This window comes from Hemitrygon akajei, chromosome 3, assembly GCF_048418815.1.
Source record: "Hemitrygon akajei chromosome 3, sHemAka1.3, whole genome shotgun sequence".
NCBI lineage: Eukaryota > Metazoa > Chordata > Chondrichthyes > Myliobatiformes > Dasyatidae > Hemitrygon > Hemitrygon akajei.
This window is the reverse complement of record NC_133126.1, coordinates 2906195-2932309: the sequence shown is the minus strand read 5'-3', so window position 1 is coordinate 2932309 and position 26115 is coordinate 2906195. Positions and strand designations below refer to the sequence as shown.

Genomic DNA, 26115 nt, shown 5'->3' with positions numbered 1-26115 from the left:
TTTGATAGCCTGAGCTGTTATGTCGCTACGCTACCACCATGCCCCTAATCTCATCATTTGCACTCTCTTCCTCTGCTCTGCTGGGCTGGGAAGATGAATTGCCTGCTTCTCCATGCGTGGGAATGCCCTCTGCTTCTTTCAGCATCCCCAGCCAGAGCAGAGGGTTGATCTTCAGCCTCAAGAGCTTTCAGGCTTCAACAAAAGGCGGCTTCAGTCAGAGAAAGCAAAGGAATGAGAAAAGCTCTAGGTAAAGTGTTTTTATTTTCCTTCCCTTTATACCTGCTCAGTGATGACAGTCAAGATGCCAGGCAGGATAGTTGAATGCTTTTCCTATGGGGTGTGGAAGGGCAGGGAGACCTTCATTATCCCTGACGACTACAACTGCAAGAAATACATCCAGCTGCAGCTTCTAACAATGCACATTAAGGAGTTGGATGAACTCCGAATCATTTGGGAGGCTGAGGGCGTGATGCACAGAGAAGTTGCTGTACCCCACGTGCAGGACACAGGAAACTGGGTGACAGACAGGAGGGGGAAGGGGTTAAGGAGACAGTGCAGAGTTACCCTTTGGCCAGCTCCTCAACTACAGGTATATCACTTTGGCCACTGTTGTTGGGCTTGGCCTAACAGAGCAAGGTCACAGTGGTCCGGTCTCTGGCACTGAATCTGACTTTCTGATTCAGAAGAAGAGGCACACTGTGCTGAAGGGGGACTCATTAGGGGAACGGACAGGAGGTTCTGTGGGCAAGAATGGGATTCCCGGATGGTGTATTGCTGCCAGGGTTCAGGATCGAGTCCTCAGCATTCTTAAGTGGGAGTGTGAACAGCTAGAAGTCATGGTCCATGTAAGTACCAATGATATGGGTAGGATGAGTGGTGAGGTTCTGCACAGGGAGTTCATGGAGTAGGGTGCTAAGTTAAAGGGCAGGGTCCCAGGGTTCTGATTTCAGGATTGCTCCCCGTGCCACGTGCTAGTGAGGCCAGAACTGGGAAGATCATGCAGTTTAATACATGACTAAGGAATGGTGCAGGAGGGAGGGCATAAGGTTTTTGGATCATTGGGCTCTTCCAGGGAAGGTGGGACATGTACAGAGGAGATGGTTTGCACCTGGACTGGGACATGTACAGAGGAGACGGTTTGCACCTGGACTGGGACATGTACAGAGGAGACGGTTTGCACCTGGACTGGGACATGTACAGAGGAGACGGTTTGCACCTGGACTGGGACATGTACAGAGGAGACGGTTTGCACCTGGACTGGGACATGTACAGAGGAGACGGTTTGCACCTGGACTGGGACATGTACAGAGGAGACGGTTTGCACCTGGACTGGGACATGTACAGAGGAGATGGTTTGCACCTGGACTGGGACATGTACAGAGGAGATGGTTTGCACCTGGACTGGGACATGTACAGAGGAGATGGTTTGCACCTCAACTGGGACCTGTACAGAGGAGACGGTTTGCACCTCAACTGGAGGGGGACTAATATCCTGCTAATGCTGCATGGTGGGGTTTAAACTAGAGTTGCAGGGGGATGGGAACCAGAGTGCCAGAACAGTCAGTGGAGACAGATGTTGGTAAGACCTCAGACAAAGTCAGGATTCAAAGGTCAAGCATGGTGTGACTAGTGTCGTGAGCTGCATAAATTTGAATGCAAGAAGTATGGTTGGAAAGGTGAATCGGCTCAGGGCATGGATCAACACCTGGAGTTATATTGTAGCTATTAATGAGACGGTTGCAGGAGGGGCAGAATTGGCAGCTCAATATTCCAGGGTTCCGTCGTTGTGGCATGACAGTGGGAGAGATTAAAGGAGGAGGGGTGGCGTTACTAGTCAGGGAAAACGTTACGGCAGTGTACCGGCGGGGCAGAGCAGAACTCAACTAGCGTTATGAATGGAACTGAGAAATACGATCTGGTCCACAGGCTGGGATTCTAAATTGGAGAAAGGCCATATTATAGAGCTATATTACAGACCCAACATTTCAAGGGATTTAGAGGAACAAATTTGTAAAGTTCGCAGACTGTTTCAAGAAACATACAGAAAGTTTGTTATCACAGGTGGTTTTAACTGTCTACATACTGACTGTAAAAGGACCAGATAGGACAGAGTTTGTGTTCAGGAAAGTCCTTTATTGGTACATAGAAGTCCTGATGAGAGAGCACGTCATACTGGTTCTGCTATTCGGGAATGAGATGAGGTAGCTGACGGGAACAAATGAAAAATCTGCAGCATCGCACAAAATGCAGGAGGAACTCAGCAGGCCAGGCAGCATCTGTGGACAAGAGTACCATCGATGTTTCAAGCCGCGACCCTTCAGCAGGACTGGGGGGGAAACCATAGAACCATAGAACATTACAGAACAGAAACAGGCCTTTTGGCCCTTCTTGGCTGTGCCAAACCATTTTTCTGCCTAGTCCCACTGACCTGCACCTGGACCATATCCCTCCAAACCCCTCTCATAAAACTGTAGATTTAAAAGATGGGAGGAGGGGAGAGAGAACCAGCTGGTTATGGGTGAGACCTGGGGGGGGCGGGGGGGATGAAGTAAAGAGCTGGGAAGTTGATTGGTGAGAGAGGAAAAGGGGGTGGGAAATCGAGCGGATGGGGTGTTGGAGAATTACCAGAAGTTTGAGAAATTGATGTTCATGCCAGCAGGTTGCAGGCTACCCAATCGGAATATAAGATGTTGTTCCTCCAACTCAAGTATGGCCTTATCCCAACAGTGGAGGAGGCCATGGATGGACATATCATGATGGGAATGGGAAGTGGAAATAAAATGAGTGGCCACTGGGAGATCCTGCTTGTTCTGGCGGATGGAGCGTAGGTGCTCGCGAAGCGGTTTCCCAATTTACGTCAGGTCTCATATACAGGAGGCCACACTGGGAGCACCGGACACAGTTTATGACCTCACAGGTGAAGTGTTGCCTCACCAAGAAGGACTGTTTGGGCCCTGAATGGTAGTGAAGGAGGAGGTGTAGCACTTGTTCTGCTTGTAAGGATAAGTGTCAGGAGGGAGATCGGTGGGAAGGGATGGGGGGGGGGGGAGGTACGAATGGACAAGGGAGTCGCGTAGGGAGCGATCCCTGCAAAAAGCAGAAAGTGGTGGGGGGAGGAGATGTGCTTGGTGGTGGGATCCCAATGGAGGTAGTGGAAATTTTGGAGAATTATGTGCTGCACGCGGAGGCTGGTGGGGTGGTAGGTGAAGACAAGAGGAACCCTATCCCTGGTAGGGTGGCGGGAGGATGCAGTAAGAGCAGATGTGCGTGAAATGGAAGAGATGCGGTTGAGGGCAGTGTTGATGGTGGAGGAAGGGAAGCCCCTTTCTAGAATTCCCTTCATTCTAGAATGAAAAGCCTTATCCTGAGAGTAGATGCAGCGGAGACAGAGGAATTGAGAAAAGACAATGGTGTTTTTACAAGTAGTAGGGTGGGGCGAGGTGTAGTTTAGGTAGATGTAAGAGTCCGTTGGTTTATAATAGACATCAGTGGATAAACTGTCTCCGGAGACAGAGAGCGTGAGATCAAGAAAGGGAAGTGTCGGAAATGGCCCAGGTGAATTTAAGGGCAGGGTGGAAATTGGAGGCAAAGTGGATAAAGTTGACGAATTCAGCATGAGCACAGGAAACAGCACCAATGCAGTCGTTGATGTAGTGGGACGGTCACCAGTGTAGGCTTGGAACATGGACTGTTCAAAGTTGCTGAGAAACAGGCAGGCAAAGCCCGGACCCGTGTGGCTCCCATGACTACCCCTTTTTTTTAAGGAAGTCGGAGGAGCCAAAGGAGAAATTATTTAGTATGTGGACAAGTTCCGCTAGGCGGAGGAGCGTGGTGATAGAGGGTAACTGGTCAGGTCTGGTGTCCAGGAAAAAGCAGCTATGTGGCCTTCCTGGTGGGGGATGGAGGTGCACGGGGCTGAACATCCATAGTGAAGATGAGATGATCGGGGCCAGGAAACCTAAAATCATTGAAAAGATCAAGAGTGTGTGAGTGTCACAGATGTAGGTGGGAAGTGACTGAACCAGGGGGATAAGACACAGTCAGGGTAAGCAGTCAGTGGGGCAGGAACAAGCTGAAACAATGGATCTACCTGGACAAGCGGGTTTGTGTATCTTGGGTAGGAGGTAGGAATGGGAGGTGTGAGGTGTGGGAACTATGAGGTTGGCAGTGGATGGGAAACACCCAGAGCTGATAGATGATGTGGGATTCAATGGCCTGGTGCTCCTTAGTGGGGCCCTGTTCGAAGGGTACATAAGAGGAGCTGGGCCTCATCAAGGTAGAGGTCAGGACAGCAAAATTACCTCAGTGCCTCCCTCACCTGTGGGATTGATGGCGAACTGAGGATTGGTGCGGAGGGAGTGGAGAGCCCAGTGTTCGGAAGGAGTGAAACTGGAATAGGAGAGAGGAGTGTTGAAGTCGAGACGGATTATGTCCCATCAGCAGTTGGCAATGAAAAGGTCCAGAGTGGGCAGAGGACCAGGGCCGTGTGTCCAGGAAGAGGAGGAGGGCTGAAGATAGGAGAAGGGGTCATCGGCGAGGTGGGAAGTCCTTGCCAAAGAAATAGGCTCGGAAACAGAGGCAGTGAATGAAGAGCTCAGTGCTGGTGCGGAACATACTGAGGTGTGGGCACAGGGGGACAAAGGTGAGGCCCTTACTGAGAACAGAATGTTCTGCCTCGGGGGGATGGTGGGTCGGGAAACACTTCACATCCAGTGACTACTACGCCATTAGCTTCAAAGTAAATATGCAAAGAGAAGGTTTGGTCCGTGGGTTGAGATTCTGAATTGGAGAAAGGCCTGTTTTGATGGTATCACAAATGATCTGGCAGGTGTGGATTGGGACAGGATGTTCTCTGGCAAAGGTGTACTTGGAAAGCGGCAAGTTTCAAAAGTGAAATTTTGAGAGTACAAAGCTTGTATGTGCCTATCAGAATAAAAGGTAAAGATAACAAGAGTAGGGAACCTTGGTTTTCAAGAGATATTGAGGCCCTGGTTAAGAGAAAGAAGGAGATGCATAACAGGTATAGGCAGGTACGAAAAAATGAGGAGCTGAAGGAGTGCAAGAAATGCCAGAGAACACTTCAGAAGGAAATAAGAAGGACTGGAAGAAGGCATGAAGTTGCTCCAGCAGACAAGGTGAAGGAGAATCCAAAATGATTCTACAGATATATTAAGAGCAAAAGGATAGCAAGGGATAAAATTAGTACTCTGGAAGATCAGAATGGAAATCCATGTGTGTAACCTGGTCCCAACAGTTATAAAGGAGGCAAGACAGTGGCTGTACTTCATTAGGAGTTTGAAGAGATTTGGCATGTCAGCAAATACACTCAAAAACTTTTATAGTTGTACCGTGGAGAGCATTCTGACAGGCTGCATTACTGTCTGATATGGGGGGGGGGGGCTATTGCACAGGACCAAAAGAAGCTGCAGAGGGTTGTAAATCTAGTCAGCTCCATCTTGGTCACTAGCTGACAAAGTACCCAGGACACCTTTAGGGTGTGGTGTCTCAGAAATGCAGTGTCCATCAGTAAGGACCTCCAGGACCCAGGGCATGCCCTTTTCTCATTGTTACCATCAGGTAGGAGATACAGAAGCCTGAAGGCACACACTCAGCGATTCAGGAACAGCTTCTTCTCCTCTGCCATCCGATTCCTAAATGGACATTGAAGCTTTGGATACTACCTCACCTCTTTTTAAATATACAGTATTTCTGTTTTTGCACATTTTTATAATCTATTCAATATTTATAATTGATTTACTTGTGTATTAATTTTTAATTTATTATTATTATTGTTGTTGTTGTTATTATTATTTCCTCTCTGCTATATTATGTATTGCATTGAACTGCTGCTGCTAAGTTAACAAATTTCATGTCACATGCTGGTGATAATAAACCTGATTTTGAGCCAAAACAGATGGGGGAGATATTAAATGCATTCTTTGCTTCTGTATTTACTTGGGAGACAGACACAGAGTCTATAGAAGTGAGGCAAAGCAGCATCAATTTCATGGACCTTGTACAGATTACAGAGGAGGAGATGTTTGCAACTCCAGTACTCCAAGTTGGGTCTGACCAGTGTCCTATGTAGCTGCAACATTCCTTCTCAGTTCCTGAACTCAATCCCATGATTGATGGAGGCCAATACACCATACGCATTCTTAACCACAGAGTCAACCTGCACAGCAGCTTTGAGTGTCTTTTGGACTCGGACCTGAAGATCCCTCTGATCCTCCACACTGCCAAGAGTCTTACCATTAATGCTATATTCTGCCATCATATTTGACCTACCAAAATGAACTGCCTTACACTTAACTGAGTTGAACTCCATCTGCCACTTCTCAGCCCAGTTTTGTATCCTGTCCATGTCCTGCTGTAACCTCTGACAGCCCTCCACACTATCTACAACACCCCCAACCTTTGTGTCAGCAGCAAATTTACTAACCCATCCTTCCACTTCCTCATCCAGGTCATTTATAAAAATCACGAAGAATAAGGGTCCCAGAACAGATCCCTGAGGCATTCCACTGGTCACCTACCTCCATGCAGAATATGACCCGTCTACAACCACTCTTTGCCTTCTGTGAGCAAGCTAGTTCTGGATCCACAAAGCAATGTCCCCTTGAATCCCATGCCTCCTTACTTTCTCAATAAGACTGGCATGGGCTACCTTATCAAATGCCTTGCTGACATTCATATACAGTACATCTACAGCTCTATCTTCATCAATGTTTAGTCACATCTTCAAAAAATTCAATCATGTTTCTTAAGGCACGATCTGCCTTTGACAAAGCCATGCTGACTATTCCTAATTGTATTATGCCTCTCCAAATGTTCATAAATCCTGCCTCTCAGGATCTTCTCCATCAACTTACCAACCACTGAAGTGAGACTCACTGGTCTATAATTTCCTGGGCTATCTCTACTCCCTTTCTTGAATAAGGGATCAACATCCGCAACCCTCCAATCCTCCGGAACGTCTCCCATCCCCATTTATGATGCAAAGATCATCCCCAGAGGTATTTGATAGAGGTATATAAAATTAAGAGGGGTAGAGATAGGTTAAGTGCAAGCAGACGTTTCGTATTGAGGTTGGGTGGGACTACAACCAGAGTTCATGGGTTAATTTAAGGGGAACATGAGGGGAAAGCTCTTCATTCAGAGGGCTGTGAGAGTGTGGAATGAAAACCAGCACGCGATGTATGTAAGCTGGGTTTCAACATTTCAGGGAAGTTGGGATAGCTACACGGATAGTAGGGGTATGGAGGGTTATGGTCCTGGAGCAGGTCGGATGGAGTAGGCAGTTTAAAGGGTATTGGCATGGACTAGTTGGGCTGAAGGGCGTGTTTCTGTGCTGTTCTTCTCAATGACTGTTGCCCAGTGTGTCTTCAGACAATCAATAAAGCACTGTCAATGTGATTCTTCACAGGAGAAGGATCCTGGATTTGTTCAAAGCCTTTGGCTTCGATGTTATTTTTCACAGAAGCTGATGATTATCAAAGTGTACCTGCCCAAAAAGAAAATTAATGTCATTATAAGAATTGCACATGACCACTGATATTTTCAAAGCCATGCCATTAATCTGGGGTAAATGGATTTGTATTACTGGCATCTGCCTCTTCATTTCTGCAGCGGTATGAAAATACACAACATACCCTGTGGCATTAGCATCGAGTATTGGGCCAACACCAGATTCAGTCTCCATGCTAGTAACATTTGCAATTGTGCAGGCAAAAACCTAATCCAAAAACCCGCCAAACGATCGTCGCTGGCCCTCGGCCGCCACAGAGTTGTTCCACTTACATGATGCACCCACAGCTCCAGTGATTGCTCCGAAGAGTCGCTTTCCCTATCTCGATCCTTCGTTAGCAATTAGCAAACATACATTGAAGCATTATTGAGCTTTCTCTCAGCTGTCAACGAAGGTATGACCTCCACAGTGCCAAGCTACAAACTGCCACAAAATAAACATGAATTCCCTTCGCTTTTACCACCCCGCCATTAATGTGACTAGTTACCGTAACACACACAATAAATGTGCAATGCAGATACGTGGCTCCTACAACAATGATAAACACGCTCTGTACAGACATTGTCCTATCATTACACTTTTAACGAACCTGCTCGTGAGTGGCATAATTTAACAACTCAGAGCACCAGAATTCAGTTCCAGCACTCTGTAAAACATTTGTACATCCTCCCCCTGAACCATGTGGATTTCCTCCCACATCATTGTAAATTGTCCTGTGAATAGGGTAGGGTTCAATCTGTGCATTGCTGGGCAGCGCAGCTTGTTGGCCCAAAAGGACCTGTTCCACTCTATCTCTAAATAAACAAATAACATTCAAACCATTACAAAATGTACAACTAACTCTGTACATCAATAAAGTTCAAATCCTGTTCTCTCTTGACTCCCCAGGTCAGACGTGAGCCGGTGTTAACAGAGAGAAGCATAAAGTATAAATCAATCTTTGGCTGCCATTGTTCCTGGAGGACAAACATTAACATCAGCATTCAGCATGGAATCCCACCTGCCTGTCTGATCTTTAGCAATCTGTGTCACTGTGTTTTCAACACTTGTCATTATTAAAATACTAAGTGGACTTTTTCAAGGCATGTTAATTCCAGCTCTCCAAGAAGGGTCTATGACTTAACACTTGAAGAGTGTCTGATGGCCCTGGGCCTGTATTCACTAGAATTCAGAAGAATGAGGGGTGACCTCATTGAAACCTATTGAATGGTGAAAGGCCTTGATAGAGTGAATGTGGAGAGGATGTTCCCTATAGTGGGGGTCTAGGACCAGAGGACACAGATAGAGTGGATGTGGAGAGGATGTTTCCTATAGTGGGGGAGTCTAGGACCAGAGGACACAGATAGAGTGGATGTGGAGAGGATGTTTCCTATAGTGGGGGAGTCTAGGACCAGAGGACACAGATAGAGTGGATGTGGATAGGATGTTCCCTATAGTGGGGGAGTCTAGGACCAGAGGACACATCCTCAGAAAAAGGGGCATCCTTTTAGAACGGAGGAATTTCTTTAGCCAGAGTGGTGAATATGCGAAATTCTTTGTCACAGGCCAAGTCATTGGGTATATTTAAGGGAGAGGTTGATAGATTCTTGATTGGTCAGGGCATGAAGGGATACAGAGAGAAGCTAGGAGATTGGGGCTGAGAGGAAAACTGGATCAGCCACAATGAAAAGGCTCCTATGTCTTAAGGTCTTATGCAAACATTAATAGTTCTGGAATGCCAGCATCAGAAGAATGTCTTTGAATGAACTTGAGCCCATGCAAGAAGGATTGACACAGTAAAATCAGCATCCTCAGGAGGGCCATCTTCATAAGGATTGATCATTCTGCATTGATTGAGGTGGAAGGTTTCATCTGCCTGGTGTACACTGGCCAAAACATTTACACTATTATAACTACCCTGAACAACCAATGGAAAAAGACAACAGGGAGGCCAGGAGAAATTAAAAACACTCGTGAGAGAAACATACAAAATTCAGTTATCAGCATTACACAATGGAACAGCCAGAAAAAGATCACATTACAAAGATTTTCCTACATTACAGATTGTAGGAAAATGGTCTTTTGCCCAACACAGATAAATTTATTTATGTTATTGAGAAACGATGCAGGCCAGGCCTTCCCAGTCCAGCAAACCTCACCGCCCAGTAACCCCTGATTTGACCCTAGCCTGTTTGTGGGATGACATCAATGACCAATTCACCTAATTACTAACCAGTAGAATGTGGGAGTAAACTGAAGTGCCCAGAGGAAAGCCACTTGGTCATGGGTAGAACATACAATTAGACAGCACCGGAACTGAGCTCTGAACTAACTCCAGAATGCTCAAGTTATGATAGAATCATGCTACCTCAGCACCCATAAACCAGAAGGCATATAAACTGTCTGCCTATAATCATGGCCCCATCCTGTATTCTAGCACCATCTGAAATGTCTGTCCCTCAGCTCGGGCTTATCAGAAATAAAACCTATTATAAAGATTTTCCTCGATCTTTGATGACTATATTTGATTAGTTGTCAAATATTCCCTCGACGAGGGCACCAATAGCTATTCAGAACCGCCCATTCTTGTTACCTCATCCATCAGATCTTGGATCAGTTGTTTCCAGCATCTGCAGATTTTCTCGTTTCAGATGTTCTTTCTTCATTTTCCACAAGGTTAACCTCACAGTGGGTGAACAGTGACCACAACCCCTTAAGTTTTAAGATAGCAAAGTAAAAGAACCTTGGGTATTGAGAGAGGTGATGTTTAGTCGAGAAGAAAAAGGAAAAGTATGTAAAACTTAGCAAGCTAGAAACAAACAGAACACGAGGATTATAATGAAGCTAGGAGGGGCCATGAAAAGTCCTCGGCAAGTAGAATCCCAAGGCATTCTATGCCAACATCAAGAGCAAGAGGATAACTAGGGAGAAGGTGACCACTTGTGGATAAAGGGGGGAAGTAATTTGCTTGGATGAGAAGGATGGGGGTGAGGTCCTTAATGAGTACTTTGCCAAGAAGGACACATGGTGGATAGAGAGATAAGTGCTGAGCACATTAATATCTTGGGTATTCCGAGATAAATGAGGAGGTAGTGGGGGCTCTCTGAAAGCGTGTTAAGGTGGATGTCCTCAGGGTCTGATGGGATATATCCCAGATCATTGAGAGACATAACAGAAGAGATTGCTGGAACCTTGACTAGTATCTTTGTGTCCTCTCTAGCCACAGGCAAGGTCCTGGAGGACTGGTCAATATCTAATAACGCTGCATTATTCCAGAAGAGAAGAGGAGACAATCCTGGAAACTATAGACCAGTGAGTCTCACGTCAGTGGTAGGTAAGTTACTGGACAGAATTCTTAGGGATAGGATTTATGAGCATTTGGAAAATGATGGCCTAATTAGCAAGAGACAGCGTGGCTTTCTGCAGGGCAAGTCGTGTCTTACTGACTGAGGTGACAAAGGTGATTGATGAAGGTAGAGCTGTGGATGTTGTCTACAGGGATTTAGTACGACATTTGACAAGGTCCCTCATTGGAGGCTCATCCAGAAGATGCATGGGATCCATGGCGAATTGGCCACTTGGATTCAGAACTGGCTTCCCAAAGAAGACAAAGGGTAGTGGTTGAAGGGACTTATTCAAGCTGGAGGTCTGTGATTAGTGGTGTTCTACAGGGATCTGTACTGGGACCTCAGCTGTTTGTGGTGTATATAAGTGACCTGGATGAAAATGTAGATGGGTGGGTTAGTAAGTCTGCAGATGATACAAAGATTTGTGGTGTTGTGGATAGTGTAGGTGACTGTCAAAGAATACAGTGAAATACTGTATTGGATCAATTGCAGATATGAGTGGAGAAATAGTAGATGGACTTTAACCCGGCCAGATGTGAAGTGTTACACCTTGGTGCAAAGAGACAGTACACTGTTAATGACAAGACCCTTAAGTGTTGATGAGCAGAGGGATCTTGAGGTCCAAGTTCATAGCTCCATGAAAGTGATGACATGGGTAGATAAGGAGGTTGAGAAGGCACATGGCATTCTCACCTTTATTAGTCAAGGCACTGAGTTCAAATTCAGGAAGTTATGGTGTAGCTTTATAAAACTCTAGTTAGGCTGTATCCTGTGTATTGCATTTGGGTCTGGTCTCTCCATTATAGGAAGGATGTCGATGTTTTGGAGAGGGTGCAGGATATAGCAGGATGTTGCCTGGATTAGAGGGCATGTGCTATAATGAGAGGTTGGACAACACGCAAAAAATGCTGGAGGAACTCAGCAGGCCAGGCTGCATCTATGGAAAAAAAGTACAGTTGATGTTTCAGGCTGAAACCCTTCAGCAGGACTGGAGAGAAGCAGCTGCGGGTTAGATTTAAAAGGTGGGGGAGGGGAGAGAGAACCACCAAGTGATAGGTGAATGCAAACACGAGGAAATCTGCAGATGCTGGAAATTCAAGCAACACACACACACACACAAAACGCTGGTGGAACGCAGCAGGCCAGGCAGCATCTATAGGAAGAAGTACAGTCGATGTTTCGGACCAAAACCCTTTGTCAGGACCAACTGAAAGAAGAGATAAAGAGATTTGAAAGTGGAAGGGGGAGATCCAAAATGATAGGAGAAGACAGGAGGGGGAGGGATGAAGCTAAGAGCTGGAAAGTTGATTGACAAAAGGGACACAGGAGCACCAGAGGGAGATGGAGAGCAGGCAAGGAGTGATTGTGAGAGGGACAGAGAGAGAAAAGAAGAAAAAAAAAGAGGAAATAAATAAATAGATAGATAAATAAATAAGGGATGGGGTAAGAAGGGGAGGAGGGGCATTAATGGAAATTAGAGAAATTAATGTTCATGTCATCAAGTTGGAGGCTACCCAGACGGAATATAAGGTGTTGTTCCTCCAACCTGAGTGTGGCTTCATCTTGACAGTAAAGGAGGCCATGGATAGACATATCAGAATGGGAATGGGACGTGGAACTAAAATGTGTGGCCACTGGGAGATCCTGCTTTCTCTGGCGGACAGAGCGTAGGTGTTCAGTGAAACGGTCTCTCAGTCTGCGTCGGATCTCACCAATATACAGGTCACACCGGGAGCACCGGACACAGTATATCACACCAGCCGACCGGGAGTGTCAGGGGTTGTAGTTTTTTTTACGCAGAGTAGTGAGTGCATGGAACGGGCTGCCAGCAACGTTGGTGGAGGCGGATACGATAGGGTCTTTTAGAGGGCTACAGGTAACCCTAGTGCACTGGTTTTCTCCCACAATCCAAAAACATATCTGTTAGTAGGTTAATTGGTCATTATAAATTGGCCTATAATTAGACTAGGGTTAATTAAGTGACATATAACATTGCCATCAGCCGAAGGCTCCGGTGTCTTATGGGTTGCTGGGTAATACAGCCTATTGTGATGGAAGGTCTGTTCCGCACTTTATCTCTAAGAAAACACTAAAAATTAAATGACATGGAAGCAGGAGTGGAAAGGTTTAGAGGGCCATGGATAAAAAGCAAAGGAGTCCACCTCAGATAGGCAATGACACATTTGAATCTGCTTATCTTAAACCAAAAATTTAACTAAACTTGTAAACTGATACACTGCTAAAAATGCATAGCATTTTTATTGTGTACATTGTAGTCCCAGTTTAATTGTCATTAAACCACACATGAATACAGCCAAATGAAACCGAGTTACTCCAAGGCCAAGGTGTAAAACACCACACCAACCGTCTCACACACACAAAACAATATGGTCCGAGTCCAGGAATGTTGGAGAAATCTGCAGTTGAACAGTATGGCTGGTCTTCTGCCGAGTGCATACTACAGGACATCATCAAATCCAGGATGTTTGCCATGCCACACCACCCCTGACGTCTCTCTCCTGAGTGGCAGCAAGCAAGTGTTACGAAGGATGAACAGCTCTGATGGGCAGAAGGGTGCAGGGTTGCCCATGTCCCCCTCCCCTGGGAGAATTACAAACCGTTACTGTTGCCAGGCTGCTAATGAGAGAGAAAGAGATGGAACAAAAACATACTTGGACTGGAACATTTGCTTCAGATAAGGGGGAGATAACACAGGGAGAGAGAGACTTGTTGTTCCATCATATTATGACTCCTGTAAGACTTATGGCTCCGGAGAGGGCTGTTTACTTGGTACATTCTGTTCATTAAAATTCCTCAGTGGACAGCCGGAGTGGGCTGATTTGATGGGCTAAGCCATTCAAAACTGATTGACACCTGAGACCCTGTGAGTAGGGATAAAAGTGAGGTCTGGGGAGACGCCCCTCAGACGCACCAAGGGACACACTAGTGAGCACTGCTTAAGTGTTGGAACCCACAAGAAAGTGTGGGGCATCGGAGACCGAACGAAGGATCGGTCAATTTTAACTCACAGTGTTTATAGCGAGGCCGGTGGGGGCTTGTGTGTGTGTCCACCCTTGCCTGAGTGACGAGTCCACCATAGAAGAACGGTCTAGCTAAAGGACAGAGGGGTCATACCTGAATGGCCACAACAACACATCGACGGATCAAGAACGTAAAGGAAGGTTTGACTGGCTGTCACTGTTCGCTCTCTCTCTCTCTCTCCAACAATTACAACACATCGACCAACAACTACCTCAGCCTGTATGAACTGAACTGAACTTTATATTCACATATGACAATTCATTATCCCCTAGACATCGATAGAGCTTGTTTATTATTGATTATTATTATACCCACACTTTTAGGTTTAGTATTGCTAACGTGTATTATCTGTATATTTGCATTGTTGATATTGATTTGTATATTTTACTAATAAACACTGTTTGGAAAATAGTACCAGACTCCAACGGACACTTCTATCTTTGCTGGTAAGACACCCAGTTACGGGGTATGTAACACAAGCAACACAGTGACTTGAGGCTTAATCTTCACTGAGACCAAGGCCAAACCGCTCCTCTTGCCATTCACCAACAAACCAGTGAACCAGACTTACAGTGTTCCACATCACCCATGTCCAACAGGGTCTTGCAATTAAAGAAAAGTAACTAAGATGATCACCTATTATTATATAGCACACCTCCTTTGGGACCTACTCTGATACTTCTCCGATGCATGATCTGCTCCTTCAGTTTCTCCACCAACGAGCAATTCGCTGATGGGGACGATCTGCAGTACTTCTATCCAACAGTGACTTCTGACTGTAAAAAATATTTTTAAAAAGAGAATAACACCTTTGGTTGGCCCCGTAGAAGTTTGACCATGCTACCATTTTACCAGAAGGTATTTCATAAAATATCCAAATGTTTATGACCCTTGCTATGCAATTAACAAGAAAATTGAAAGTACAGTATTTCTAATTCCCCCACATTCAGAAATCTTACACACAAAACTCAATTTCCAGAAAAACGCTGAAACATCTTCAACATTTGTGCTGATGCTTAGGTACTGCGTTCATCACTAATTCGAGAATTCAGCCTTTTTCAAAGAAATACAGCAAATGCATATTAATATATTTAGAATCCATACAAAAATTACAGAATTTTAATTGAATTTTAAAAGTAAGCAGCAAATCACAAGTTTTCCAATGAAATCATTGTAGAGCAATACAGCGTAATTAGATTTTTCATTAATGCAGGAGAAACACCAACCTCAGTTTTCTTTCACATAAGGTATGAAATCAATAACAGATTAGGATTAGTTCAGGTTTAACACTGGATATTTTAAACCATCTTAATGTCAAAAAGAAATTAGACAGTACCGCTCAAGGCTTTATTATCAGATATCTTAGAAATGTTAATGCAGTTGCAAATCCAGCCCCATTTCTTATACAAGCTTCTATTCAGGTAAAAGGCAGATGCATAATGCACAATGGACAGATTTTAAACTCTGCCACAGCTCTTTAAAGCTAAAAGTAGCTTTATTCCTATCTTTTAAAATGACCAACTTTTGCAGTTATCTTATTGGCACCATATTACAAAAATCATTTAATAGCATACCACTAATATCACACGTACTCAGAGGTAAAATATCCCCTGCACAATCCAGTATTTAATGAATGGAAGATTGAATGAATTTAGACACTAGGAAGGGTTGGAGAGAGGAACAACAATCATCTAAAAAAAAAACTAAATCTCACACATTTTTTATTTGTAGAAAGTTCAATATTAGAATTCCCTCACGTTAATTTTCTATCAAAAGAATTGTATCGATACAATATTTGGTGACATTACAGAAACATTAAGATGCTTCCAATACAATCAATTGTTTTCACTGCAGACCGATTACTACAGTATTTGGCCTCATGTAACAAAGTCTACAAAATATTCTGAGCTTCTCTCCCGAAGAACCAGGAGGAACTAATAAACACCCCTCTTGATTACTCACGCAAATGCAGCATGTTCTGAAAGTCAACGTAACACTAATCATCCATTTCACACGATCGTCACCCAATTCAATAATCAAGGTACATCTGAACTAGATGAAGCTCTAAGGATTTTAACTTTATCTTAAAAGATGTTGACATAATATTGTCACATTCATGCAAGAACTCTCATTATAGTTTGCAGATTAAAGTGCCTTCTTTAAAAAAATAAATTATTTGCATTAATATTTGTATAAAAGCATTATGGAGGCGTATAGTCTTCTTGTACGCTCTTAGTGGCAGGCTTCATTTTCAATGCTCCAACACTGTTGTCAGGTCACTTATGTGCCAATGTCTACTGTTTGTATTGGGCTTATGAAAATACTTGAAAGTCCAAATGTGTCCATCATTTCAAAACATCAAGGCGATTACTACTTCTTTAACCTACCTTCCATTGTGAATGCACAACCTAGAAAAGCTAATTTTCATTTTTTAAAAACATAACCACAAGAATGAACTTTCCCTGAATTACTGGATCTTCAGATTTAACCCAGAAGCATGCTGATGCATTTAAACACCTTAAGCATGTGGTAATTTGAGCTTGGTCCAATGTTATGCTCATTTAAAACCTTTAAGAAACTTTACAGAAAATCCGATTCCTTCCAAATACTTTCTAAAAATATTTCACAAACTGTACACCTTGAACACAATCGCCTTGATTTGGTTTATCCAAAATGCCTTTAGTTTTATGTTCAACCATTTAATAACTTAAGAGTGTATGAGTTCTAAACATGAATCTGGACTTGCTTTGCTGCCCAGTAGTAAGGTGACAATTGTGGAAACAGGTTATGGGACTTCTTTCAAAATTAAATCTAAAACCAGGATATAAGGTCTACTATTTGCAAGGCTATATTGAAAATTCATTAAATATCACTGCCTGTGACAACTTAAGCTTGGTCAAATTATTATAGTCAGAAAAAAAACATACATTTTGAACACAATCCAAAAATGATTAACAAATCATAATCCAGGGTGTGTTACATATATCCAAATAGATGTTTTTCCAGAAACATCTACAGTAGTTAGAAATTAAAGTGGAGGTGTTATAATTTAAAATCTATTTAAAGTATGTCAGGATGAGGTACAATACCCTTTTGTCACCAAAGTGGCCCAAAAGAGCTGAGAATTCCCACTGAAAATGGAGTGGGATTAATGGAGTGACTCTCAATGACTGATGTTAAACACAATTCTAACCATGGCTTTTACCCCATTCTCCAAAGGATTGTACAGTTACAAATAAAATTCTAATAAAAATTCAGATACAGCTGAACATTTCATTATAGATTACATAAAATTAAACATCCATGTCTTCAATCTTGATTTGGGGTTGATCCCAAATAGTCCATTCTATTCACGTATCAATTATTTTTAATCTGTTGATTTGGTTAGAGGCTTTGACGAAAGCTTGATGGCGATTGCATATGACTGCTAAATAAATTGGGAATATACAGTAGCCAACAGTCTTGGGATTAGCTCTTGTACACGAATACAGGAATAAAAAGATTTGTAGGTACGGAATTAGAAAGAGAATGGCCCACAACCAGAATGGGAGTGAAAACAAGCGTGCAGTCACTGTCTGGGTCCAAGATGTTTCACTCTCCAGCTTCCCTGACTTGCGATGAATGTGTTCCAAAGCCAGTTGGTTATAAGTCTCATTTATTTCAAACACATAATAAAAAGCTGCAGCACTTGCGAGCAGATAGAATCCTACACCAAGCCATCCCATTCTCTGACGAAAGTTCATCATTCTCCATAATCTACTTTCTCTGCAATATAAAAGTGAGACATGGATCAAATATACAGTGCCCTGAAAAAGTACTCAGCCTCCCACAACTATTTCCATATTTTACTGACTCATTTTCTAAATTTAAAATATATTGAAGTAGGTTTATCTTGAGCTAATTTACAAAACATTGTGCATCGTGTCAAATCAAAAGAAAAATTCCAAAACCTGTAAACAATTTACTAAAAATTAAAAACCAAATTTGTGAGGCTGAGAAAGTATTCATCCTCTTTGTAATTACTAGGCTAACTTTCCTCTAGTACCATACTGTATATCACCTTACCAACTCACTCAATTTATTGATGTAGAAAATTGGAGAATCACCTGTTTCAATGAAACAGGCCAAACCAAAATGAAGCCAAAAGAGCATTCAAGACAAGTCAGGGAAATGATAATAAAGAAACACAAATCTGGGGAAGGGTACAAGACCAACTCAAAGGCAATGAACCTACCTTGGAGCTCGAAAAATATGACGCCACAGCCACATTGCCTAGGTCAGCCTCCCCAACCGCCCCCCCTCCCCCCAAACTTAGTTGCTGGAGGAGAATGGCACTTGTAAGAGAGGCTGCTGTGACATCAACAGTCACTGAGTGAACTGCAGAAATCAATGTCTGCAACTGGAGATGAAGTTTCACGGTTCCACAATCTCTTAAAACTTGCACAAAAAGGGTATTTATAGAAGACTGCAAGGAAGAAGCCCTGGCTAAAAAAAAAAGCATATTCTTGCCCATCAAGACATTGTGAAGTATCACTTAGAAGATTCTCTCAAGATGTGGAAGAGGTCTTGTGTGTGGATAAGACTAAAGTGGAACTTTTTGGCCTCAACACTAAGCCATACATGTGGTGTAAAGCTAGCGCTGTGCATCAGCTAGGCAACACCACCCTACTGTAAAGTATGCTAAGGGGATGACTTTCAGCAGCAGGGACTGGGAATCAGGATTGATGGGAAGACGAATGCTGCTAAATACAGAGATCCTGGATAAAAACCTGTTAGCCTCTGCCTGAAAGCTTAAACTGGGGAGGAAGTTTGTCCTTAAGCAGGACAATGACCCAAAACACACTGTCACAGCAACCATGGAGTGGCTTCTAATGAAGAAAATTGATGTCCTTGAGCAGCCCACTAATGGGTCCTGAGCTTAACCCAATCAAACATCCCTGGCTGTCCACCATCGCTCCCCAACAAACCTGACTCAGCTTGAGCAATTTATGCATAATCTTGCTCCATCACATTGTGCAAAGCTAATACAGACCTATGTAAAAAGATAGCTGCAAGAGGTGGTTCAATTAAATGCTCAGCAACAGAAGATGAGTACTTTTGAAATGCTGACATTTCAGAGTTTGAATTTTTAGTTTTTAATGCTTTATAGATTTCCACTTTTTGGGCTCAACTGTGAAAAAGAGCATGTGATTCACAAATAAAAATTCTCAGTTGAATTGATCAAAATCCATGGCTGTAATACTCATTTATGTGAACAAAGGATTAGGGCTGAATACTTCTACAAGGCACTGTACATTTAAAAGAAAATTAACTATTTTAATATATTGGGAAAGCAAAGGGGGTGTCCTATCATCCTGAAGCTGAAAAAATTCTTTCTGAAAGCAAAACACATGATTAAGGAAGATCTAAATCAAGAAACTTATTAAGGTTAAAAATTGTTCAGTACACAAGTGTAAAGAAGAACAAAATAATTGTTATTCTAGTTCCATTACACCACAAACTCACTCAATAAGATAACGAACACAATAATAAAAAAACCACAATAAATGTAAATACATAAGATAGCTTATATCCATAGATTGATTGTATATCCATGAAGTGACACTAGGCACAGGAGTGTCTGTACATAAGGTGACTGACAAATGATAACGTAATGGAGGTTGTGGTTGTGGGTGGAGGTGTTGATTACTGCTTGAGGAAAATAACCGTTTTTGAGTCTGGTGGTTCTGCCATGGATCCGAGCTAGCATAAATACACATGGCAGTCAACTACAGAAACCAGTTAGGTAAGTTAATAGGTAGTGAACCCCCACATTAGCTATACTCAGTGCAAGTGCTGGTGTGAAGTATTAACATAGTCCCTGCCCTCCAGTTCTGAAATAGAGTTCAAAGAGCATAACAATGGCAATTCCTTTAGCCACTCTGCACTGCAGCCCCTACCCTTGCCCACAGAAGGGTCAAAGCTATTCTGGCTGGAGCTCTGTGACTAGTTGTGTTTAACAGTGATCTGTACTGGGACATCCGTTGTTTGTGATACATATAGATGGGTGAAAACATAGATTGGATGGGTTTGTATGTTTGCTGTAGAAGGTATTGTGGAGAGAGTAGAAGACTACCATAGGATAGGTTGCAGATTTGGGCAGAGAAATAGCAAGTGGCATTTAACCCAGCCAAGTGTGAAATGTTGCACTTTAGAAGATCCAATGTAAATAATGTAATGTAACTGAGCACCACGGTAATGTAGCAGTTCGTGCAACTCTATTACAGCTTCGGCAGACCCTTCTGTAAGGAGTCTCTGTGCATCCTCCCCATGGAATGCGTGGGTCTCCCAGGGTGATCCAGTTTATTCCCACAGTCCAAGGACATACCAGGTAGGTTAACTGGCCCTAGTAAATTGTCCCCTAAATTTAGAATGGGGGTTTTCCGGGGTTGTTGGGGCAGCCTGGCTCAAAGAGTTGGAAGGGTCTTTACGCTGTTTTGCTAAATAAGTAAATACATTGTTGATGAGCGGATCCTAGTACATATGTATAGTGGTGACAGAAAGTTTATGAACCCTGTAGAATTTTCTCTATTCCTGTATAAATATGATCAGATCGTCACACGTCTTAAAACTATATAAAGAGAACCCGATTAAATAAATAGCACAAAAAATTGTACCCGTTCATTTATTTATTGAGAAAAATTATAAGCTTGCAAAAGAGCACCTGGATGTTCTACAGTGCTTCCAGTACAATGTTCTGTGACAGATCAGACAAAAGTTGAACTTTTTGGTAGAAATGCACATTGCTATGTTTGGAGGAAAAAGGACACTGCACACTAACACCGAAACCTCATCCCAACTGTGAAGAATGGTGGAAGGAGCATCATGGTTTGGGGCTGCTGTGCTGCCTCAGAGCCTGGACTGCTTCCTCATTGTTGAGGGAACAATGAATAAAAAATTGCATCAAGACATTTACAGGAGAATGTCAGGATAATAGTCCATCAGCTGAAGCTTAACAAAAGTAGGATAATGCAAAAAGACAACGATCCAAAAGGCAAGAATAAATCAACAACAGAATGGTTTAAAAAGAAGAAAATTTGTGTTTTGGAATGGCCAAGTCCTGACCATAATCCTATAGAAGTATTGTGGAAGGACCTGAAGCAGGCAGTTCATGCAAGGAAGCTCACCTACATCCTAAAGTTGAAGCAGTTTTGTAAGGAGCAATGGCGTAAAATTCCTGCAAGCTGATGTGCAGGACTGAGTAACAGTTACTGGAAACATTTGGTTGAAGTTATTGCTGTACAACGGGGTCACAGCAGTTACTGAAAGCAAAGGTTCATATATTTTTCCACAAATATATGAATTTTTGTCAATAAATAAATAAGTATAATGTTTCTGTGTTATTTATTTAACTGAGTTCTCTTTATCCACACATTCACTACTCTCTGGCTAAATTTGCTGCTGATACAAAGATCGATGGAGAAGCAGGTGATGTTGAGGAAACAGAGAGCCCACAGAGAGACTTAGATAGTTTAGGGGAATGGTCAAAGAAGTGACAAATGAAATACAATGTTGTGAAGTGTACGGTCATGCACTTCGATGGAAGAAATAAACGGGCAGGCTTTTATTTAGATGGGGAGAGAATTCAAAAATGCAGAGATGCAAAGGGTCTTGGAGTCCTTGTGCAAGATACCCTAAAGGTTAACTTCCAGGCTGAGTCAGTTGTGAAGAAGGCGAATGCAATGTTGGCATTCATTTCTAGCGGTACAGAATACAAGAGCAGGGATGTGATGTTGAGGCTTTATAAGGTACTCAGAGTATTGTGTGCAGTTTTGGGCTCCTTATTTTAGAAAGGATATACTGACATTGGAGAGGGTTCAGAGAAGATTCACGAGAATGATTCCAGGAATGAAAGGGTTACCATATGAGGAACGTCTGGCAGCTCTTGGGCTGTATTCCCTGGAGTTCAGAAGAATGAGGGGGGATCTCATAGAAACATTCCAAATGTTAAAAGGCCTGAACAGATTAGATATGGGAAAGTTATTTCCCATGGTAGGGGATGAAGGACGTCCCAGGATTGAAGGACGTCCATTTAGAACAGAGATGCGGAGAAATTACTTTAGTCAGAGGGTGGTAAATCTGTGGAATTTTTTTGCCACGAGCAGCTGTGGAGGCCAAGTCATTGGGTGCATTTATGGCAGATATAGATGGGTTCTTGATTAGCCAGGGCATCAAATGGTATGGGGAGAAGGCAGGAGAGTGGGGATGACTGGAAGAATTGGATCAGCCCATGATTGAATGAAGATGCAGGGTTGATGGGCCAAATGACCTACTTCTGCTCTCATATCTTATGGTCTTTATCTGGTTTAGGACGTGTGAAGATCTGATGACATTTTAGGTCATATTTATGCAGAAATAAAGAAAATTCTACAGGGTTCACAAACTTGCTAGCAGCAATGTAGCTCCCTGAAAGTGTCCACACAGCTTGGGATAGAGGTTAAACTGACTTGTCTTCAGGAATTCAGTTCAAGAATTAGGATGTTGCAGCTTTAGAAAACTTGAGTTAGGCCACATCCAGAGTATTGCATATAGTTCTAGTCACCCCATCACAGGATGCTAATACTTGGGAGAGGTTACAGAACAGGTTTATCGGGATTCTGTCAGGATTAGAGAGCATATGCTATAACTAGAGGTTGGTCAAACTTGGGTTGTTTTCTCTGGAATGGTAGAGGCTGAGGGGAGATCTGATAGAGGTTTATTAGATAATGATTGGTTTAGATAGAATAGACAGACAGTGTCTTTTTCCTTGGAGACCGGTCTGTTCCTGTACTGGAGCTCAGGGACTAATGTCCACCAAAAGTACGCAAAACATTGTGCTAAGCAGGTGAAGAAACACTGAGGGGAAAGAGACTGGTGTGGAAGTAGAGGGGCTGAAGCCATTGACCTTGGGGGAGACAGGAACCCTACAGAAAGATGGTGTGCAAGATGGCAGGCTCTCCAGCTCCAAAAAACTGTGATATTCTCATCCTGCTTGTCTTTTCCATGACCAAAAATCTGCTAAACATTAAAAATACTGAAACCTTTAACAAATTATATATGTATTTACAGAATAATATTTTGTTTTTTTATGCTGTGTGATATATGTTGAGTGAATGCACTGTGGTCCAGAGGAATGCTGTTTAGCTTTCATCATATATATGTACAGTCAGGTTAAAATAAAGTTGAAAGGCCACAACCCCCAACATTTTGCAGAAAGCAGTTAAGGCTGATCAGCACATCCACCCATTAACTCACCCCTCTACCACTACTTTATCATTTCCTGTCAGTTACCTTACGTACAGGCTCTCCTGCCATTCATCAATTATTGTACATAAGCTATCTTATATATTTATTGTGCTTTTCTGTGATGCATCAGATCAGCAGTAACAATTATTTCATTCTCTTTTACACTTGTGTACTGGAAATGACATTAAACCATCTTGAATCGCTCTCAGTTTTCCTGGCGAAGCCGCCAGCGAAGCCCTCGGGTCTCTTGGCTCGAAATCACCACTGCCCGAGCCTCCGGCCGCTCGGCCCAACACAACGTTCCCTGTGTCCAGTAGCAGGCCGAACCCCGCTCCATTGACCCCAGCCCCAAGCCGAACCTCGCTCCCCGAGCCCAGTCCCCAGCTGCAGGCAGCCTTGACCTCCGCTTCCCCGTCGTCAAGCCGAACCGCCGAGCACCAACCCGAGCCTGGCTCGCTGGTGCCAGGCCAAGCCCCAGCCCCGGCCTCACCTACTGGAGAAGGTAGGGTAGTAGCGACGCTAAGTTCACTCCATGGCCGAGCGGCCCACACCGTCTCCGCCGGCTGACGAGTCACAAGCCAATCCGCTTCCGGATTCCGGACAACTACATCCGGGTGGTTGCTGGGGTGACGGCGCCGCGCCTGGGACCAGAGGGCCTCCAACCCAGAAACTTTTGTCTGCCAGCCTTGGGTTTCGTCCCAAAACGCTCATTTATTCATTTCCACAATGCTGCTTGACCTTTTGTGCGTGTTGCCTGAGATTTTATCAGAGTAAATGGGACTAGGCACGGACTAGATGGACCGAAGGGCCTGTTTCTCTGCTGTTGTTATCTATGACCCAATGAGAATGACTGTTTCCAGGATCCTCAGAACCTTTTCTGTTCCTGACAAGTTTTAATTATTTCCTTTCTTGAAGTGCCTCTTTTTAAATTTTTTCTTTGCTAAATTCCAGTCTTTTCAACTATAGGGTGTCTGATTGTTTATCAATGCTTACATATCATTGTATGTTTTTTTCCAGATAACTTAATCGAAGAATCAAATACAGAATGAAGCTGTATAGAACATTGGTGAGGTGGAATATTAGATGCCAACTTCCAGTAAAATGGTGGCGCTCTCAGGCAGCAGCCTCTCGGGGGCCAACTGAAGGTGCTTTTTCTTTGTAAATTTGTTTTTTTATGATCCAAAGACAATTCTACTCCAAGAACATCGAGTCCTACAGAGCCACTCCATCAGTGAGCTGCTCGTTGATTGGAGCAGTTGGTCTGGTGTCTGCAGCAGAACAGCCGAGGTGATGAAGGGCTGGCCGAGCTGATGAAGAGAGAGCCGACCGAGGTGTCAGAGGGGCTGGCTGGGGCTGGGATGGTGGAGAAGGAGCTAGTCAGGATATCAAGGAACCCACCAGGATATCGGAGGAGCCAGTCAGGATATTGTATGAGCCGGTCGGGATATCGGAGGAACTCATCGGGATATTGGAGGAGCCGGACAGAATATCGGAAGAGCCCGTCAATGTGTCGGAGGAGCTGAGCTGACTGCAGACCATGTTGCTGCCCACTACTTGGAAGGGTTGGAGTTGGTGCAATATAACTGTGGGAGATTGTCTCAGACATTTCACTTGAGATTACAAGACTCTGTTGGACAGTGATAATGCAAGTTCTCACAGGCCTGCTTCCCTTGTCTGCTGGAGGGACAGGAGACATGGAAGCTTTGTAGTGTTAGTTGTAGTGAGAACTAGACCTCAAGCATCGGGCTTGCCTGTTGCTGCAGCAGGTGAGAGACATGGCGTCTGAACTCAGCTGAGGCCTGGCTTCTCCTGTCAGTGCTGCCCTCCCACGTTTGAGTGGTGGAAAGACAGGCTGGATTATGTGCACTGTATACTGCCAGGAGACCAACTTTGTCTGCTGGACATTGTCACTCAGTGTACTCGGGCTATATGTAGGTCTTGTTTTCGAGTAAATATGCTTCTTTGCTTGCTATTTTGAATGATGTTAATTGCTATTTTTGAATATTTGCTTGCTATTGTGTATTATTTGCACCGTGGCCCCAGAGGGAACACCGTCTCTCTCAGCTGTATCTATGTATGGTTTGAATGACAATTAAATTTGATTTGATTTGTGTGCTGTTTTGGTTAGCTGCCTACAGGAGAGATGTAAATAAGGTTGAAAGAGTACAGGGAAAATTACAGGATGTTGCTGGGACTGAAGGATCTGAGTTATAAGGAAAGATTGACTGGGTTAGGACTTTATTCCTTGGAACACAGCAAACTGAAAGGAGATTTGTTAGAGGTATACAAAACTATGAGGGGTATAACCATATAACCATATAACCATATAACAATCACAGCACGGAAACAGGCCATTCCGGCCCTCCTAGTCCGTGCCGAACTCTTAATCTCACCTAGTCCCACCTACCCACACTCAGCCCATAACCCTCCACTCCTTTCCTATCCATATACCTATCCAATTTTACCTTAAATGACACAACTGAACTGGCCTCTACTACTTCTACAGGAAGCTCATTCCACACAGCTATCACTCTCTGAGTAAAGAAATACCCCCTCGTGTTTCCCTTAAACTTTTGCCCCCTAACTCTCAAATCATGTCCTCTCGTTTGAATCTCCCCTACTCTCAATGGAAACAGCCTATTCACGTCAACTCTATCTATCCCTCTCAACATTTTAAATACCTCGATCAAATCCCCCCTCAACCTTCTACGCTCCAATGAATAGAGACCTAACTTGTTCAACCTTTCTCTGTAACTTAAGTGCTGAAACCCAGGTAACATCCTAGTAAATCGTCTCTGCACTCTCTCTAATTTATTGATATCTTTCCTATAATTCGGTGACCAGAACTGTACACAATATTCCAAATTTGGCCTTACCAATGCCTTGTACAATTTTAACATTACATCCCAACTTCTGTACTCAATGCTCTGATTTATAAAGGCCAGCGTTCCAAAA

The 26115-nt window shown here is 43.5% G+C and overlaps 1 protein-coding gene across 2 annotated transcripts; it reads right to left on the bottom strand.

The window, feature by feature from the left end:
- Positions 1 to 14982: 14982 nt before the first annotated feature.
- tmem251 (transmembrane protein 251) lies at positions 14983 to 23762 on the bottom strand. 2 transcript variants are annotated; one of them, XM_073039148.1, is made up of 2 exons: positions 23651 to 23762; positions 14983 to 17661 (listed from the first exon to the last, which is right to left on the bottom strand). In XM_073039148.1, the coding sequence occupies exon 2, from the start codon at positions 17640 to 17642 to the stop codon at positions 17247 to 17249; it is 396 nt and encodes a 131-aa protein (XP_072895249.1). In that variant the 5' UTR covers positions 17643 to 17661; positions 23651 to 23762; the 3' UTR covers positions 14983 to 17246. The 2 variants fall into 2 exon arrangements, with proteins under 2 accessions (XP_072895249.1, XP_072895250.1); XM_073039149.1 differs by having other exon boundaries at positions 23655 to 23752.
- Positions 23763 to 26115: the final 2353 nt, after the last annotated feature.

Excerpts from the sequence above, each read along its gene's own strand:
- tmem251 (XM_073039148.1), bottom strand. The coding sequence starts at position 17,642 with ATGATGAACTTTCGTCAGAGAATGGGATGGCTTGGTGTAGGATTCTAT.